Below are 19,830 nucleotides of genomic sequence, written 5' to 3'. Positions count from 1 at the left end.
AATAATTTTGAATTTATTTTAAATTAACAATAAATTTTATATAAAAAGAGAAAATTATATTAAAAAAATACAGCATTATGATACTTTTATATAAACCTATTAATTTTTAAAAGTGAAATTTTATATGTATACATTTTTTATTTAAAAGTGTATAATAGTTTTTAATTGGCTTAATGTTTAAAAATATCAAATATTTACGTTTGAGGTAAATCATAACCAAACTTTTAAAATCATCAATTTAATCCGTATTGTGAATTTGTATGTCAATTATAACCAATTTTAAAATTAGTAAGAGCTTTTGTCATATTTAGATCTTTTAAATGGTTGTCACGTTGACGAAAATCCGATTATTTTCAAAATTGATAATGATTGGCAAACAAATTTCCAAAACAGGTTATAATGGGGTGATTCTAAAAAGTTTGGTTAGAAAATAAACTTAGACTTAAAAGTTCGACTCTTTCGAAATATTAAACCTATTTAATTTGGACCCCCCGAAGAAAAAGTCTGCGTTCGTCACTGACTACCATGCATAATGTTTTCTTTTATCAATATATCTATCTTTTGGGGAAAAAAAAATTAAAACATTCGTTCTTTATATAAATATCCTATTTTATAATTTAAAACTTAATTTTTTTTGTATATTATTTAAGCTCAATTACAAAAAAATATCAATTGTGTGCGAGTTTTGTCAGTTATATTCAAACATTTAAAAATTGGCCCATTAGCATGTTTTAGCATATTTGGCACCTTTTATAGCCATTTTTTAAAATCGAACCGATTTATTTGACGATATGTCGGCCACGTCACTGCCAATTCAACAAATGGTGACATGGCAACGCTACTCATCCAACTAAACCACATAAAAATCATATATTTTGGCAAAAATTGGTTTGATTCAAAAAATGGTAATAAAATATACTAAATATGCTGGAACGGGTTAAATGTGCCGATTTTAAAAGTTCGGATATAAATGACAAAACTTGTAAAAACTTGATATTTTTTGTTGATTAAGTCTGTTATTTATAGTATAAAATTTTATTTTTTTTGGTTATATTGTGCCCAGCCTCAAATTAGGGTCTGGCTTCGTCACTGTATGTATATATATATATATATATATATATATATATATATATAAAAGGAACAGTAAAAATCAATATGAAATAAATCAATTAGTAATTTTTGATGATAAAAAAGGCTCATTATTAGTGTAGAGTTCACTGCCAACACTTGCACATTTACATGGTTGGGAGCAGTAGTATTACGTAGAATAAATATGCGATAAACTATGAAATAATTTGCTGTCATTAATAATTTCTAACAAACAAAAATAGTACTCCCTCCGTCCCAATAGAGTTGTCCACTTTGAGAAATTTTTTTGTCCCAAAATACTTGTCCACTTTCAAAAAGTAACTAACTTTTACACTTAGTTTTTCTATATTACCCCTATTTAAAATCCACTAATGAGTAAATTGAAAGTAAATTGCAAGTGGGTCCTATATTAAATAGGGGTATGACAAGAAAAGTAAGTAAAATTTTACAAAACCCACAAACAATAATTGTTTTTCTTAAACTGTATGATAAAAGTAAAGTGGACAATTCTATTGGGACGGAGGGAGTACATAGTATAAAATTCAATGACAATGTTAGAAAGTGAGACAGAAACCAATCGGGTGAGTTGTAGTTGCCTCTTGGTTGACGTAAACTGATTATATTAACTCTATTATTTTACTTTTACCACACTATTTTTCTTACTTTAAATATAGACTTTTAATCAACCTATACTAACTAATTGATTCGTATTCCTTTGTTAATTTTTTACTCTTATTAAGTATTTTGCAGTGGATTTAGTTTATTGAAATTATATTTACACTTAATTTCTTATTTTTTTTATTTAAATTAAACTTTTTATATTTTAATTATATTATTTTATTGAAATTATACCTTTAATAAAACCTATTATCGTAATTTTGATTGGCCCGCCCTCCCACATATAAGATAATTATAGATAGATAGATAGATATAGATTTTTTTTTGATAATTGGGGGAACGGGGAGCGCTTGTGGGAGAAATTGAACCCACGACCTTGACAGTTTGCTGTCTAGCGCTTATACCATTTGAGCTATAGCTCATTGGTTAGATTATAGATAGATAGATATGCTTAAAATGAAGAACTATTTTCAATCTTTTTTTAATTGATAAGCGGTCAATTTAATATTTTGGAGTATAATTGAAATATAAAAAAAAAATTAGAAGAAAATTAAAAATTTCCTACGCCACAAAAAAATTGCGAAAGGCTAAACATGGAGAATTTTGAGTGATTAGCCCCCGATCTACGAGAAATTTTTAGGTGAACCTAGTTCACCAAGTAGGATTATGAACCATCCATTTATTATGTAACACGTGTAAATAATAAATGTATTAACCAATGAATAAATATCACATTAATTATCTATCTTTTATGTGAATTAATGTGATATTTATTGATTATTATATTTATCGTTGCCATATATCACACGATAAATGGATGGTTCATAAATCCACATGGCGAACTAGATTCATGTAAGTATTTCTCCCGATCTACTTAATGCAAACATCTAATGGTGGTGGATGTTGAAAAACTATATTTTATTTCTTTCATGCAGAATGTGGCTTATTAATTAAATTTACTCAAAACTCGAAATGGTATCAACTTGTTTTATTTTTAATGGATTGCATTATTTTATTTATTTCACGTCTTCTCGCGGATCACAATCCAATTAAAAATTTGGAATAAATAAATAATTCTAACTAATGTGTTTTCCAGCGGATTAGATGGCATATTATGCGGGCCTTTTACCAGATGAACATGGATACCTAGCTCTGATCAATTGGCATCTTTTTTTTTATTCAATTTAAATTAAGTTAATTTTTTTAAAATTTTGAGCATATATTTTTCTATTTTATTTATATTAATAAATTTATTTAAATGTTTTTATTTAAATAATAAATTTTATTTATAATATATCTTTATATTCGTTTTATTTTATTCAGTAATTTATAAAATATTTCTTCTGCTTCATTTTAATTTGCAAAGTTTTTCATTAAAATATCCCATTCTATTTCTTTTAATATAAAAGTATTTTTCTATTGACGTCAAGTATTTATAAATGTAAACATTTATATACCATTTCGAATAACCTGACCTAGTACGAGATGCAAAACCTTCTTCACATATCATCTTATAAAATAAAAATAAAAATTATATAGCTGCTCTAACATAATAAGAATCAAATTCTTAACAGTCAAATAAAAGACTCACTAATTCTTCATAAAAAGAAAAAACAAACAAATTTTTATAGAAAAAATAGATAAAGTTTTCATAAAAAAGACAACTATCATAATAAATTTTGAAAATTAAGCGATATAACCTCTAAATGATTTCATTTTCAATCTTCAAAAATCTTAATCTATTTCTGATTCTTCATCTACATATAATGATGTGTTTCATCTATAAATTTTAACCAACAAAAATAAGAAAGATGAAAAGCGGCCATTTATTTTATTTTATAAAATAAAATAATATAAAAAGAAAAGACTAATGTCAATGATAAAAATAAATCTCAATTAAATTAACAATTTTCATTTATTATATTTATACAAGATTTTTCTTTTTTAACATCTTTTATTATTAGATTTAAAGTGAACTTTTAGTAAATTGTAATGTATTTGATATGATAAAAGAATGGGCTTAATTACTTAAAAAACCCTCACCTTTGATGTTTTCGTTTATACCCTGACCTAGGAAAATTGTCACATATACTCATGACCTTTTCTTTACGTTTCACCTCTACCCCAAATTTCAAAAAAAAAAAAGATTTATTGAAAACAACTAAATATAAGAGTTTTTTTTATACCTTTTTCTACTAAAAAAAATAAATACTTCATCTTTAAAAACGTTCAAATAAGTCATAAAATTAATTAATTTTTTTTAATTCAAATAAAATAAAATAAATGAAATTTTTTTTATTAATTATAACCTACAACTATACTCCAATTTAAAGAACTGCTAACATTATTATTTTAAAAAAAATTGGATTTTCAGAACCACCGACGCCGGAAAAGGAGGATCAGCTGCTCCTCCATGGAAGGAGGGGTAGCTGTTCGTCCATTCCATGGAGGAATAACGTGTTCTTCCATGGAAGGAGGACAGTGGCAGTGGGTGAAATTGTTTTTTTAAAAAAATTAATTTAATTTTGTTTAAAGAGTTATTTTACGGTTTTTAATTTTGATAGCGGGTTCTAAAATTGGAGTACGGCTGTAGGTCGGGAATAACTAGATAATTATGATTAATTGATTTTATTAAAGAAGAGGGTGTTTTTGTATAATTAATAACATTGACGTGTAATTATAATATATGATAAAAATGAAGGATTATTTTAAACTTTTTTTTAAAGGTAAATTTAATACCTCGAGGGTAGAGGTGAAACATAAAGAAAAGGTCATGAGTATATGTGACAATTTTCTAAGGTCAGGGTATAAATGAAAAAAAAAAGTTAAAGGTGAAGGTTTTTTAAATAATTAAGCCTAAAATAATGTATAAATAAATAAAATTTAATTTTATGACTTCTTTTTAAAATTTCGTATAGAAAGAGTTTTTACAATAAATATGGAACAAAAAGAGTAGATTTTTTATAAAATATGATTAAGAAAATACTACAATGCGTTGTAACGCGATTCCTTAAACAACTTAGTTGGAACCATTTGAGTTTTGTGTAAATAAGAATAAATAAAGGCTAATCACCTCAAAAACTACCGACCTTTCATTTTTTTTTCAATAACACCCTGACCTTGCAATTTCGTCAATTGCACCCTATTTCGTATTTTTACGTTTCAATAGCACCCTAATTTAAAAAAAATAGATGATTTTACTATTATAAGGATTACATTTTATAAAACAAACAAATTTAAGGGTCATTTTATACCTTTTTTCACTTGGACAAATTCTAATAAGTTCCTTAACTTAAAAAACTTTCAAATAAATCCTAAATAAAAAAAATTAATTAAATACATATATAATTAATTATTTAATAAATAAATATTTAAAACGAAATCCGCCATCCCCGCCGGCCGCCACCCGCCGCTCTCCGGTCTCTACAGGAGACGAGCTGGTCGTCTTCCATGGAAGACGACCAGCTCGTCTTCCATGGAAGACCAGATCTGCTGGTCTTCAATGGAAGACCAGCAGATCTGGTCTTCCTTGGGGAAGACCAGATCGTCTTCCCCATGGAAGATGAGGGAAGACGATCTCGTCTTCCCCATGGAAGATGAGATTTGTTCGTCTTCCATGGGGAAGACGAGCTGGTCTTCCCCATGGAAGACCAGCGAATCTGTTGCTGGTCTTCCATGGGGAAGACCAGCCGTCTTCCCCATGGAAGACGAGATCTGCTCGTCTTCCATGGGGAAGACGAGCTGGTCTTCCCCATGGAAGACCTGCAGATCTGCTGGTCTTCCATGGGGAAGATCAGCAGATCTGGTCTTCCCCGGGAAGACCAGCAGATTTGGTCTTCCATGGAAGACCGGTGCTCGTCTTCCATGGAAGACCGGTGACGGAATTTAAACGGACGGGGTGACGGAAAGCGGCGACAGGTCCGAAGGAGGCGGTGATTTTTTATTTAATTTATTTATTTATATATTTTTTGTTATAGAGAAGAGGGTTTATATGTATAATTTAAAACATCATTTCACATTTAGAGTTTTTTAAAAATATGAAGAATTTGTTTTGAACTTTATCCAAACAAAAAGAGTTCAATTTAATACTTTAGGGTGCTATTGAAACATAAAAACACAAAATAGGGTGCAATTGACGAAATTGCAAGGTCAGGGTGTTATTGAAAAAAAAATGAAAGGTCGGTAGTTTTTGAGGTGATTAGCCATAAATAAAAGGCATAAGCCATTCTTAGGTCTTTATATTTTTTATTTATTTATTTGATCACTGATCTATTTTGTTCTTTTAGTTAGTCCATATCCGGTCCGAGTGGGGATGAATCTGAATGTGGAAGGCTTAAAGGTATCGTTTCATAATTGAAATCCGTTCAGGACACCTGATGATCAGATCAAAAAATAAATTGAACAAACAATTTTTTTTTAATTTAATTTGATCCCATTGTTGATTCCATCCACGCCCTACTCCCAATATAAAAAGCCAATATGCAGCAAATGTTTCTCACACCACTTGTTAACTAATTAAACACAATAGTGAATCTTCATAATTCTCTTTCTTTTCCATCAAACACTCCAGCATGCGAGAAGTATGCAAAAGCTCTTGAGTTTATTGAAGAAATTACTAAAAATGCTAAATCGGTTCAAGAAAATTTATTGGCTGAAATTCTCAAGTTAAACAAAGATGTTGAGTATTTTAAAAGATTCAAACTCGATCGAGCTATCGATTCTGAGATTTTCAAGTCGAAGATATCGATTATTACCTATGAAGATTTGAAACCTGAAATCGAACGTATTGCTAATGGAGATCGCTCTGCTATTTTGTCAGCTCACCCTATTTCTGAATTCTTCACCAGGTATAACTAACCTATAATTAAGTTTTATTTGCAAATAAAAACCTATTTTTTTAACTTTTTTTAGCAGTTTAAGCATATATTTGAAAGTTTACAATCCACAACTCTACTTTTTATTTTTTTGGCATTTCTGGTCAGCGTCTCAGTTTGGCACTTTTATAAGTAGTAATTAAAAAGCTTATTTCTATAAGAAAAAAACATATGTTTGCAAAAAAATTCTTAAAAAACATACTCCAAATGACTTTTTAAATCGTTAAAAAATGTGAAAAGTTGGTATTTATTGCAAAGAACCCTATAATTAATTATAGCTTATGCCTTATAGTAATGTATAAATAAACCAAAAAAACTCGTTTTTTTCTTTGTTTTGGCAGTTCAGGAACATCATCTGGCGAAACAAAGTTGATACCAATAACTAAACAAGACATTTCTCGTCGCTATACATTCAATCGTATACTAATTCCTGCAGTAATGAACTCGTAAGTTTTTTTGATCTTTTCTAAATAAAAAGTTAATAAAAAATCGGAAGGAGTTTCAGCAAATCCAAGAAATGGGGTTAAACCTTACCCTATATTTCAATTTAGTTTTTATCCATATCAAAATAATACCAAATATTTTAATTTTGGCTAAAAATATTATCTCTTTACAATTTTAGACTGTTAAATATATTATAATTTTTAAATTTTATCGGTTTAATTAATAAATTATCTTTTTCGAATTTTATTAAATATATACATGATTTGTTTAAAGTTGATGGGCGTGATACTATACATGCCAAATAGATAAATTTATACAAAATTGCGTCACATTAGTTCAAAACGAGCTCTGAGTATATACCAGTTTTTTGGAATCAAATTGAAATAAATAACAGAAAGTTGGCATTCATAAAAATTCATGCTAGTTAGATTTTCATATTTGTGAACTAATAAATTATTTAATTTTCTTTTTTCTAATACAGTTGGGTGCCTGGATTAGACAAAGGTAAAGCATTGTACTTCTACTTTGTGAAATCTGAAATAAAAACACCAAGTGGTCTTCTGGCTCAACCTTTAACATCAAGCCTCTTCAAAACTGACTATTATAGATTTGATATATATAACCCTAAAATATTCACTAGCCCGATTGAGTCAATTCTTTGTCCTGACTCGTTCCAAAGTATGTACACTCAGTTGCTCTGTGGCCTTTTGAATCGCCATCTTGTGCTCCGTATTGGTGCAATGTTTGCCTCTACTTTAATCCGTACCATAAATTTTCTCCAGCTTCACTTGAAAGAGCTAGCTCATGATATCATGTCAGGAACCCTAAGCGACCGAGTCACCGATTCTTCTATCAGAAATTATATGGAAAAAATCATGAAACCTGATCCCGAGCTTTCCGAGTTTATTCGAGTCGAATGCTCGAAACAGAATTGGGAAGGGTTTATTCCAAGAATTTGGCCTTATGCTAAATTTCTTGACGTGATCATTACCGGAGGCATGGCTCAGCATATCCCGACTCTTGATTACTATAGTGGTGGTTTGCCATTAACTTCTCCGATATATGCTTCATCGGAATGTTATTTTGGGTTAAACTTGAAACCAATGTGCAAACCATCAGAAGTTTCTTACACATTCATGCCAAACATGGCCTACTTCGAATTCTTGCTTCGTGATGTTGACTCGTCCGAGTTGACTCGTGACTCACCACCTACACTCGTTGACCTTGTCGATGTTGAAGTCGGTAAAGAATATGAGGTTGTTATCACAACAGTTGCAGGTTTATATAGGTACCGAGTTGGAGACATTCTTCGAGTCACTGGTTTTCATAACTCAGCTCCTCAATTTCAATTTATAGGAAGAAAGAATGTGTTGCTCGGTATTGATATAAATGAAGCTGAGATGCAAAAAGCAATAGACTATGTGTCTAATCAAATCCTATGTGAATTCAAAACAAGTGTGGGGGAATATGCATGCTATGCGGATACAAAAACTAATCCCGGTCATTATGTGATTTACTGGGAGCTATTTATCAAAGACGAGTCAGCTAACTCACCAACTGATAAGGTATTGAGTCAATGTTGCCTTGCAGTGGAAGAATCGTTGAACTCAGTGTATCGCCAAGGTCGGTTTGAATATTTTTGGTTAGGTCCATTAGAAATAAGAGTGGTTAAAAATGGAACATTTGAAGAGTTAATGGATTATGTAGTATCAAAAACGGCACTACCAAGATTTGTGAACTCGGCACCAACAATAAAGTTGCTTGATTCAAGAGTTATATCTACACATTGTAGTCCAACATCGCCATATTGGACCTTATAAAAAGGAACATTATGCAATAATATCATATATTAGCAATATTACGTACTTCCCCATGTAATTGAAACTTTTCCTTTCATGGTTGTTTAATTATGAAATGTATTCATAAAAAAATGGAATGTACTTGGTTGGAGTTTATGAATGATGATGTACTATTTTTATCCATTGTTCATTTTAGATAGTGTTTTAAAAAACCGAATTGACAATAAACAAGTGTGTCAATCGATTCAAAAAATTTAATTAGTTTAATTAGTTTTTAAATTTATTATATATATATATATATATATATATATATATATATATATGGTATCTATCTCTCTTAGAATAATAAAGAACTATAGTTAGATCTTATATATGAACTTTAATATTTTCTTAAACAGCTACAATTAAATTTAGTAAAACTGGTTAAATTTTGCGGGTTAATCGGTTCAATATATATATATATATATATATATATATATATATATATATGGATTTGTTGCAGGCTGCGGGTTTGTTAGGGTGCAAAGTGGAGTCCCTGCCGATCACTTATCTGGGGTTGCCGCTAGCTAGTAGAAAACTTTCAGCTGGGTCATGGGATCATGTATAGATCGATTTAAATCATGCTTGGTGTAATACCCCAATTATTAAGTCGTGTCACGTGTCGTGAATTCCGATAAATTAAATTAAGAAGAATTTTATTTAATTATATCAGGAATTTAGAATAATTTTTATTAAGCGATTTAGAGGGATTTAAGGATATAATTTCGAAAATTAATGTAAAATGAATTAAAACTCCCGTGGCGGAAATTATTTCGCCAAAGTCCGCAAAATATTTTATAGTATTTGTGATAAAAATTTCGAGTCAATCGGAGACCGTTTAAAATTCGGACGCGGATAATTTTGGACTAAATTACAACTTTTGAAAAGTTTCAAAGATCAAAATGCAAATTAGCCGTTTTATATATATATATATATATATGTATATATATATAAAACTTTCAAAATGAAGGATCCAGCGACCCTCATCTCAGTTCATCATTTTCTTTTCATTTCTTTTGACGGTAGTTTACGGTTCGTCGCCCGATCTCCGTTTCTCGTCTGTTTCTGACGTTACATAGCTCGAATCGATCGTACTTCAGTGGCGAATCACGGTAAGCTTGTGTTGGCGAAAACCGCAAGTGTACGGTGTCGCAACTAATAATACTCGGTAAGACCGAGGTCGAATCCCACAAGGATGAGAGGTTTAAAGTGAGTGAAATATGATTTTGAAATCCAATTCGTTTAGCAATAGCAAGGTAGTTTATTTGGACTTTGAAAAATTAAAACATTAACTAAAGCAAACACAATTACTAACAATTTAACTAGAAAAATGCAATAAACAAGTGATTGAATGATTAAAATAAAATATGGATAACGAGCTTGAGGGGTGATACTACGATTAACCAATTACTATCAAGGGGTCGGACTATGGCTTCTAAACGCGAACCGAGTTTTTTCTAAATCGCAACTCCCGCTCTCTCGAGCCTCAAAGAGTTACAGAACCACAACTAATTAATCTCAACCTACTCTCGTAGCACTAAACACAATTAGAGGCAATTAGCAATTAAACACAACTCATAGGCCACCTAATTACTAACCCACTCTCATGGTGTTACTGATTAAGCATCTAATTAATTAATTCCAATTAATAAACCCTCTCTCAAGGTGAAAATTAATCTAGCAACAAATACTAGGAGATCAATCTAGCATAGGCATTAAGCAATTAATTAGAACACACAAGCCAAACCCTAACCAAATCTAGCAATTATTCAACCATCATATCAACCCCCAAACATGGAGGTTTTAGCTACTCATGGCAAAGTTAAAATCAACAAACAACCAAAAACAATTAATAAACATAAAGAAAGAATTAAGTACCTCTTGAACACAATAAATGAATATAGACATTAGTTAGAAAAGATAAAACTTCATTAAATTGCAATATCCATATAATAAAAGTTTGAAATGTTCATCAATGGGAGATACTAAAATGCTGGAAATGATGAAGAAGATGGTGGCTCAAAACCCTAAAATTAATCTACTCCTAAAAATGACTAAAAATGTGTAGAGAATAAGTGATGTATGTATTTACATGATAAGTGATACCCTAAAGGTGAGAGATAATGAGCCTTATATAGGTAAAAACAAAAGAGGAAACATAAAGGCTTAACCCATATAGAGGTCCTTGTACTTTACACATTTTTTTCCGTAGGTCCTTATACTTCATTTTTGTATTATTTAGTCCCTTTACTTACCTATTTTTGATTTTCAGGTCCTTTATGAGTTTTTTACGGTCCTTTTATGTGGCTAGAGGAAAAAAAATTGTAAGTAGAGGGACTGGAGGAAACAAAAATTATAAGTAGAGGGACTGGAAAATAATCACAAAGGACCTGAAAATTAAAAAATAGGTAAGTACAGGGACTAGATAATACAAAAATGAAATATAAGGACTTACCGAAAAAAAAGTGTAAAGTACAGGGACCTCTATATGGGTTTGGCCAAACATAAAAGACATTCTAGTCCACGTTTTGTTGGGCTAAATAAGGAAAATGTTCAAAGCAAAGCTCAAAACTCGAATTTTGGTCTTTTCTGAGTTTTCTTCATGTCTCTATCGAGAAGCTTGTTGAGAAGTGCTTCTTGATCGAGACCCAATTTTGGCTTGCTCTCTGTTTCTTTTTGTAACACTGGGCTCTATCGAGAAGCTCATCTGAACATGCTTCTCGATCGAGACATGCACAAAAGTTTGTCTTGAAAGAGACACTATTTCTACTGCGCAACGACTGACTTCAAAACTTCATAACTCTTTGTAGACACCTCCAAATGAGCTGATTCTTGAACTGTTGGAAAGATTAGGATGTTTACTTCAACGTTCATGAAGAACACAAATTCATTTGAAGCTTTTAGCTAGTCCATATTCGTCGATTAGTGCAGCGGGGTCAGATTTTCAGGTTTGCAAATGTGCTTTCGGCATCTCTTTACTTCGGAAACCTTCAGAATGCTCAAATTAAACCAAAAACTCATTGATTTCCATGTATTTAACCTGAAATACTGAACACACAATAAGACCTATAATAGCTCAATTATAACAATAAAAGCATATTAGAAAGACCAAAACCGATATAGAAAATAGGAGTATTTCTACTCCTATCAAACCTTCTCACACTAAACCCTTGCTTGTCCCCAAGCAAGAAATGAAACTTACTTAAGAATACATGCTAACTAATGAACTAATACTTGAACATGTATCAAACACCCATTCCAACCAATGAATACTCGAACAAATGCTTCAAGAACCAACAACTAAGAGTGATGCAAACAAATGAGGAATGCAATTTCAATGACATGATCCAATGACATTAAGACTACAATCACGCAAGCACTTTATCAAACAAGTTACATCACGAGGTTGCTATCATATGCGGGACATGTAACTATCACAAGCTAACTTGGCCAAAACATGGCATAGTTCTTTAAGTTTCAAGCAATGGCATAATCGTCTCTAGATTTCACTCGCTCAAAAGATCAAGGTGTAAAAGAACGCATGCAAAGTCACCATAAGCTTGCTCATAGTCCGGACTCCACTACTTAGTTCGGTTTCCGACAATTATCATATGGACTTTATTGGGTTGTAATGAGGCTAAGGGTTAGGGTAGGTAGAAAGGTAAAATTTTTGGTTAAACAAATAACTTGATGACTAACTCACAAAATATATCAAATTGATCTAACTTGGAATTTTGCACAATGTGAACATTTTCTTCTTTTTCATGCCTCTATTTATTCTTTTTCATTCAACTTCTTTTTCTTTCTTTTTCTCTTTTTTCTAAACTTTCTTTATTCTTTCTTTGTTTTTATTTTCTTTCTTTTGTACTAAGGCATTTTGTTCACTTTTTTTTTCTTTTTATCAAGTTAAGATTAAGTGTTTCTACATTAAATTCAATCAAGTCAAATGTGGTGTTCAAAGAGGTAAATTGTTGAAAGGTTGAATGTGTGAAAATGTGGTTTAAAACAAGAAAAGTCTTAGGCTCAAGTTTGTGTTATATAGGGGTAAAAGGGTAGGCTTTTTAAGTGGTTTAAGGAAATGTGTAATCCTAATTGCCATACTCATCTAATTGCCAAAAACTCAACAATGCAATCTTGAACGGACACCGAGCAAGTTCTAGGACTAAGCATGCAAAACACAACAAGAAATATAGGCTCAAAATATTCAATCAATGAAAAATGTGTGTTTTTGCCATATGCTAGAAACTACATCAACTATGACAAGCATGCCCAAATTTTGAAAATTACACAATTTTATGACATACATATCATGAATCCGCATCAAGCTAAATCGAGCATGCATCGAGGGTTAAAATTGCTCACTAGTGAGTTCACCCTAATCCTATCGAATCATGTCATACAATTGGCATTTCATTAGACAAGCATCACCCAAAATTGTTAACTCGAGAAGCATCATTCTAAGCATTCATTAACCGGAAAATCGACAATTGATACGGTTCAAACATTTTATTCAACTTAGATAACATGCTCACAAAATTAAGCAAAGGCTTCATGCACTAAAGGCACCAAAATCCCAACACAAAAATATCCTAAAACATTTAAACTAAACAAACACATAAAAGCATAAACACATAAAAACAACCTAAAACAATCTAAACACAAACGAGATTCAATTTTCCAACCCTCCTCACACTATTTCTAAGCAATGCCCTCAATGCTAAGAAATAAAACATATATGAAAATTGCATGAGTTTGGGTTAGAGAATCAAATCTTTTTCAATTAAATGCAAAATAACATAAATGAAATACTAAAAATAAATAACAAAAGATAAATGACAAGAAAAAAAAAATCGAAAGCAAAAAATCTAACCCCTCGGGATTGCCTCCCGAGTGCGCTTTAGTTGGAGTCCAAAGCTAGACTATTCGCGTAAAATTGTTAAAAATACAATCTAACATGCGGAAGCCGTCTTGGTAGCATCTTCTCCCTCTTGTTTCTTGTTGGCTCCTTCAAATACAACTCCAATAATATAGAGTATGCTTGTACTCTATAACAAAGAACATGAGGAGTATGAAGCATCTTCATATATTTGATATTATTTCTGTCATACTCGGAATCAAACCCCTCCAAGAATGGATCTTTGTAATCAAAGGGTTTGTAGATTTCCTCGTAGAGTACTGTAATATCAAATTTCTCCCCACTTTTATCATTTACGCTCTTGGTACAAGTATTTGGCTTGGAAATTGGAGCTTTAAGTTCAACATCCTCACACCTTTCTCTTTCGATCTCTATGTGAACCCTTGTGGGAGGATGTTCTACTAAAACACCATCATATTTCAAATCTATGGCCATAGCATGTTGTGTTGGAGGAGCTTCAATTGCGGCTAGTAATCCTTCTTGGTTTGTCTCTTGCAAATCACTAGCTAACCGAGCAACTTGTATCTCTAGGTTATGAAGATGTGTAGATTGAATTTCATGATGTACCTCCATTCTATCTAACAACTCCATGATCTTGTCGATTTTGCTAGATTCATCAAATATTTCATCTTGTTGAAAACCATGTGATTGTTGTGGTTCATTGCTAAAATTGGAATTGAGGTCCCATTGGTTTTGATGTGGGTGATAGCTTGAATCGAAGTTCAAGTTTTCATTGAAGTTCTCCCAATTGTTGCTCCAACCATAGTTCGGAGGGTTGTGACACCCCAGATCATACATGTCAGAATAAGGGTCACTAGCTTGCCATTGATCATCCACATAATTGACGTGGTCATTCCAATTTGAATAGAGTGCATGACACTCGGCTCCGGTATGACTAAAATCCCCACAAATATCACAATTGTACTTAATGTTTTGGTACGGGAAATAACTTTGATTCCAAGCCATTACTCCTTTCCGACCATAATTTCCATCAAAAAGAATATTTGTAGATAAACCAATGAAGTCCAAGATTTCCTACGCAACAACAAACAAGAACACCAAGCGTAATTCACGAAAACACAAGCTAACAAAAGAAAAGTAAAAACAGAAAATAAGGCTAACTCGACCGAATTTCAAAATACTTTTAATCAATTAAACGCAACCTCATCCCCGGCAACGGCGCCAAAAACTTGTTGGCGAAAACCGCAAGTGTACGGTGTCGCAACTAGTAATACTCGGTAAGACCGAGGTCGAATCCCACAAGGATGAGAGGTTTAAAGTGAGTGAAATATGATTTTGAAATCCAATTCGTTTAGCAATAGCAAGGTAGTTTATTTGGACTTTGAAAAATTAAAACATTAACTAAAGCAAACACAATTACTAACAATTTAACTAGAAAAATGCAATAAACAAGTGATTGAATGATTAAGATAAACTATGGATAACGAGCTTGAGGGGTGATACTACGATTAACCAATTACTATCAAGGGGTCGGACTATGGCTTCTAAACGCGAACCGAGTTTTTTCTAAATCGCAACTCCCGCTCTCTCGAGCCTCAAAGAGTTACAAAACCACAACTAATTAAGCTCAACCTACTCTCGTAGCAATAAACACAATTAGAGGCAATTAGCAATTAAACACAACTCATAGGCCACCTAATTACTAACCCACTCTCATGGTGTTACTGATTAAGCATCTAATTAATTAATTCCAATTAATAAACCCTCTCTCAAGGTGAAAATTAATCTAGCAACAAATACTAGGAGATCAATCTAGCATAGGCATTAAGCAATTAATTAGAACACACAAGCCAAACCCTAACCAAATCTAGCAATTATTCAACCATCATATCAACCCCCAAACATGGAGGTTTTAGCTACTCATGGCAAAGTTAAAATCAACAAACAACCAAAAACAATTAATAAACATAAAGAAAGAATTAAGTACCTCTTGAAGATAATAAATGAGTATAGACATTAGTTAGAAAAGATAAAACTTCATTAAATTGCAACATCCATATAATAAAAGCTTGAAATGTTCATCAATGGGAGATACTAAAAATGCTGGAAATGATGAAGAAGATGGTGGCTCAAAACCCTAAAATTAATCTACTCCTAAAAATGACTAAAAATGTGTAGAGAATAAGTGATGTATGTATTTACATGATAAGTGATACCCTAAAGGTGAGAGATAATGAGCCTTATATAGGTAAAAACAAAAGAGGAAACATAAAAGACATTCTAGTCCACGTTTTGTTGGGATAAATAAGGAAAATGTTCAAAGCAAAGCTCAAAACTCGAATTTTGGTCTTTTCCGAGTTTTCTTCATGTCTCTATCGAGAAGCTTGTTGAGAAGTGCTTCTTGATCGAGACCCAATTTTGGCTTGCTCTCTGTTTCTTTTTGTAACACTGGTCTCTATCGAGAAGCTCATCTGAACATGCTTCTCGATCGAGACATGCACAAAAGTTTGTCTTGAAAGAGACACTATTTCTACTGCGCAACGACTGACTTCAAAACTTCATAACTCTTTGTAGACACCTCCAAATGAGCTGATTCTTGAACTGCTGGAAAGATTAGGATGTTTACTTCAACGTTCATGAAGAACACAAATTCATTTGAAGCTTCTAGCTAGTCCATATTCGTCGATTAGTGCAGCGGGGTTAGATTTTCAGGTTTGCAAATGTGCTTTCGGCATCTCTTTACTTCGGAAACCTTCAGAATGCTCAAATTAAACCCAAAACTCATTGATTTCCATGTATTTAACCTGAAATACTGAACACACAATAAGACCTATAATAGCTCAATTATAACAATAAAAGCATATTAGAAAGACCAAAACCAATATAGAAAAGGAGTATTTCTACTCCTACCAGCTTGACGTTTTATCGTTTTGATGGATGAATTATAACGTTTTGAGCCTAGATTATGTGTTACGAACGAGTTAGGAGCGTTTTTATGTCGGAAGCAAGTCGGGATCGCGCCGGGGAGAAGTCCTGGGGCTGTGCGCCGCACATACCGGCTGCGCGCGCACATCAAGATTTTGCGGGCGCACAGTCCAGGAACTGTGCGGGCGCACAGTCCAGGAACTGTGCGGGCGCACATTCTTGTGACTGTGAAAGTGCACAGTCAGACTGTGCGGGCTCACAGTCCCCTATGCAGCAGCACAGGCAGACGCGCGCACGCACATCCGCCGATTGACCCGTTTTTGAGAAATTTGTCGTACACGCGTATCGAAGTTGAAATCGACCAGTAATTGATTAATGTGAGTTATTTGACCTAATAAGGGTAATCGAGAATTGATTCGGCGAAGTGATATGAACCGTAAACGAGTTAGAAACCGTTTATCGGAATATACACATGAGAAACACGACGGTTAATAAGTTTATCGTGTCATGTCTTGAATCTAGACTCAATCTTAGAATATGATTCTGATGTGAGTCAAATGTTTTGAAATTGTTTTAGATCCGGCGAGGCAAGAAGCAGCTGGACCAGGAGCTCGGGAAGTTTGACGTTTCTGAGCCCCGACGTATTTTTGGATAAGCGTTTTCTGTGAGTTTATATAATTTACTTTTAAAGTATTTACACAAGCAAATATTTTATATTGCTTTACATTTGAACTGAATGCTTGCAATGCAATATTTTGACATGAAATAAGTATATGATTGATTTGAAACCAATTGATATGATGGAACGTGCTACCTATTGGGCGACAATAGAACTGTGTGATCACCAGTTTTCATATGATACAGCTGTAAACTTGATTATGAATATGAATTTCGAAGTTGGACAATGAATTCGATACGAGCGAGAACTCGGTTAAAGTAACCTGAGCCCCGTATCTAGTGGGTTGGTCCCACACTTTGGGATTAAAAGGTTAGTCGCGGCTAACGTGGTTGAGTGTGAACACTCCCGGGTCGGACCATTTGGATCAATTTGATTCGTTTATATACGTTTGACATGTTCGAGGATTAGGGTTTCAATCGGATCTTGTACTTGGTTGCACATGATTTGAATACCTTTGCATTGTTTTATGTTTTAAATGAATACTTATTAGTAAATGTATGAACTCACTCAGTATATTCCCATATACTGACCCCTCACAGCTTTCCCTCTCAGGTGAAAGAATTTTGAAGCACCAGACTTCTATCCTTGATCCAGAAGTCTGATATTTTTGAAAATATGTAAATAAACAGTACTTTACTCTTAGAGCTGCAGTAGATAGGTGTTTGTGTTTATTTTGTATCAAACAGTTTTCTGTAAATATAACTTTAACGTTTTAAAGTTATGAGTGTTTTACGCTTGCTGCGTTTTTACTGTTTGTGATTGTCATAAGATGATATCTGGCATATTTTTAGCATGATATGTGTATGAGCATGTCATGCATGATATTTGATGTTTGCGAAAAATTGTATTACGTTTTTAGGCTTGCTACGGGTTTCGGAGCAACCACTCCCATTCCCTAGTGCCGGTCTCGGCCCATGAGATTGGGTCGTGACAATGTTGGTATCAGAGCATGGTCCAGTTACCATTGCTTATGTCAGAAGAGTGATTAATTTTTCTAGGATTCTATTGCAGCACATAGGATTCGAGTCTTGTCTTTGTCACGTAATCATTTGATTTTAAAACTTTCAGCCTTCCCTCTAGGATGTGAGTCTGTCATAAGTGTATCTGTTCGCATGTGAGGAGATGCGCGTTATATATGATTACGTCTGCGATAATACGCGTTTATGCGACTATGTAACGCTGTTTGTCTTGGTCAGGATGTCTGACCAACGACGAGAAGAAGAGCGAGCTGCCGCTGCAACACGAAATGTTATTGAAGGAGCACATGATGTATACCCAGAAGCTCAAGATGAGTCTTCTGTTCATGGAGGAGGTGGAGGTCAAGAGGCTCATGCTCAGGCACCAAAGGTGCAAGCGCAAGCCCAACAACCTAAAGTTGTGGGTTTTGACCTAAATCAGTTTCTTACGGGAATTGCAGCTATGCAAGCTAATCAAAAAGAGGTGCAAGCTATGCATCGTGAACAACTACATCATCAATAGTTACGCAATGTTACTTTCACTGATCGAGATATCGTCTTGGCTTATATGCTCCTTAAGCCATCTAAGTTTGACGGCTCTAAGGATGCTTTAGACTTCCTGGAGGAAGTAGAACGCAATGCTCGACGCCTGCAAGCTAACGAGAGACAAACCATCACCATGATGGAAATGTCTATGCGAGGACCTGCAAAAATTGGTTTCAGCAGCATATTCAGCCAACCATGGAGCTGAATTCGTGAATCGTTATCGAGAGTATTTTTTACCGTTCGCGGTGACGGAAAGTTATCGTAACCAGTGGCTGACCCTGAGTAGGGGCAATCGGTCTGTGCAAGAGTTTGTGACCGAGTTTACTAGAGTAAGCAGATTTGCACCCGATCTAACTGCTGACCCAGTCAGAGTGAATTCGAGGTTTGTAGAAGGTTTAGGAGCCGAATTTGTGAGTTTGACATCTGATATCGGAAGGACTCTAGTGCAATTGATCGATAGTGCTAGGCAGATGAAAGTTTCTTTGATCCGTTTTGGAAAATTCCCAATCCTTCTAATGTTGCGCCTACGAGAAGTAATACGTTCCTAATCGGCCAGATTACTAGATTTACAAGGATTCTCGAAGATCTTTCCTATTTGGATACAAACTCTAACTTAGGAAGACAAGTATTATTCTTAAATAGGACTCATGTCTGAATAAGGAATCATACACCTAATCAGGGTCAAGCCCTACTAAATATGATTCAATTTCCTATTCCACGTCTATAAGGTATACATTCAACTAATATATAAAGAGCTTGAGGTATGTCTAAACACACAACTACATTCATATACTCAAAACCTTACTCGAAGCTCAATACTGATTTTAACATCAGAGAATTAATCAGACAACCACTGTCCGGTTAGTTTTTACCCTATTTTGCAGGTTAATCCACCGAATCAGAAGGCAGACTCCATCAATGTATGACATATCAATACATTAATAAATACGTTTAAATTTGTTTTTTTTACGGAATAAACAAATTT

At 33.2% G+C, this 19,830-nt stretch overlaps 1 protein-coding gene across 1 annotated transcript; it reads left to right on the top strand.

The window, feature by feature from the left end:
• The first annotated feature begins 5,209 nt into the window (after positions 1-5,209).
• On the top strand, positions 5,210-8,890 carry LOC126661115 (probable indole-3-acetic acid-amido synthetase GH3.1). The gene is made up of 5 exons (XM_056104175.1): positions 5,210-5,312; positions 5,994-6,046; positions 6,226-6,554; positions 6,923-7,027; positions 7,507-8,890. Exons 1-5 carry the CDS (start codon positions 5,210-5,212, stop codon positions 8,843-8,845), a joined length of 1,929 nt encoding a protein of 642 aa, XP_055960150.1. The 3' UTR covers positions 8,846-8,890.
• Positions 8,891-19,830: the final 10,940 nt, after the last annotated feature.

Source organism: Mercurialis annua, linkage group LG8, assembly GCF_937616625.2.
Source record: "Mercurialis annua linkage group LG8, ddMerAnnu1.2, whole genome shotgun sequence".
Lineage (NCBI taxonomy): Eukaryota > Viridiplantae > Streptophyta > Magnoliopsida > Malpighiales > Euphorbiaceae > Mercurialis > Mercurialis annua.
The sequence above is the reverse complement of the archived record's forward strand: the minus strand, read 5'-3'. Positions and strand labels throughout refer to the sequence as shown.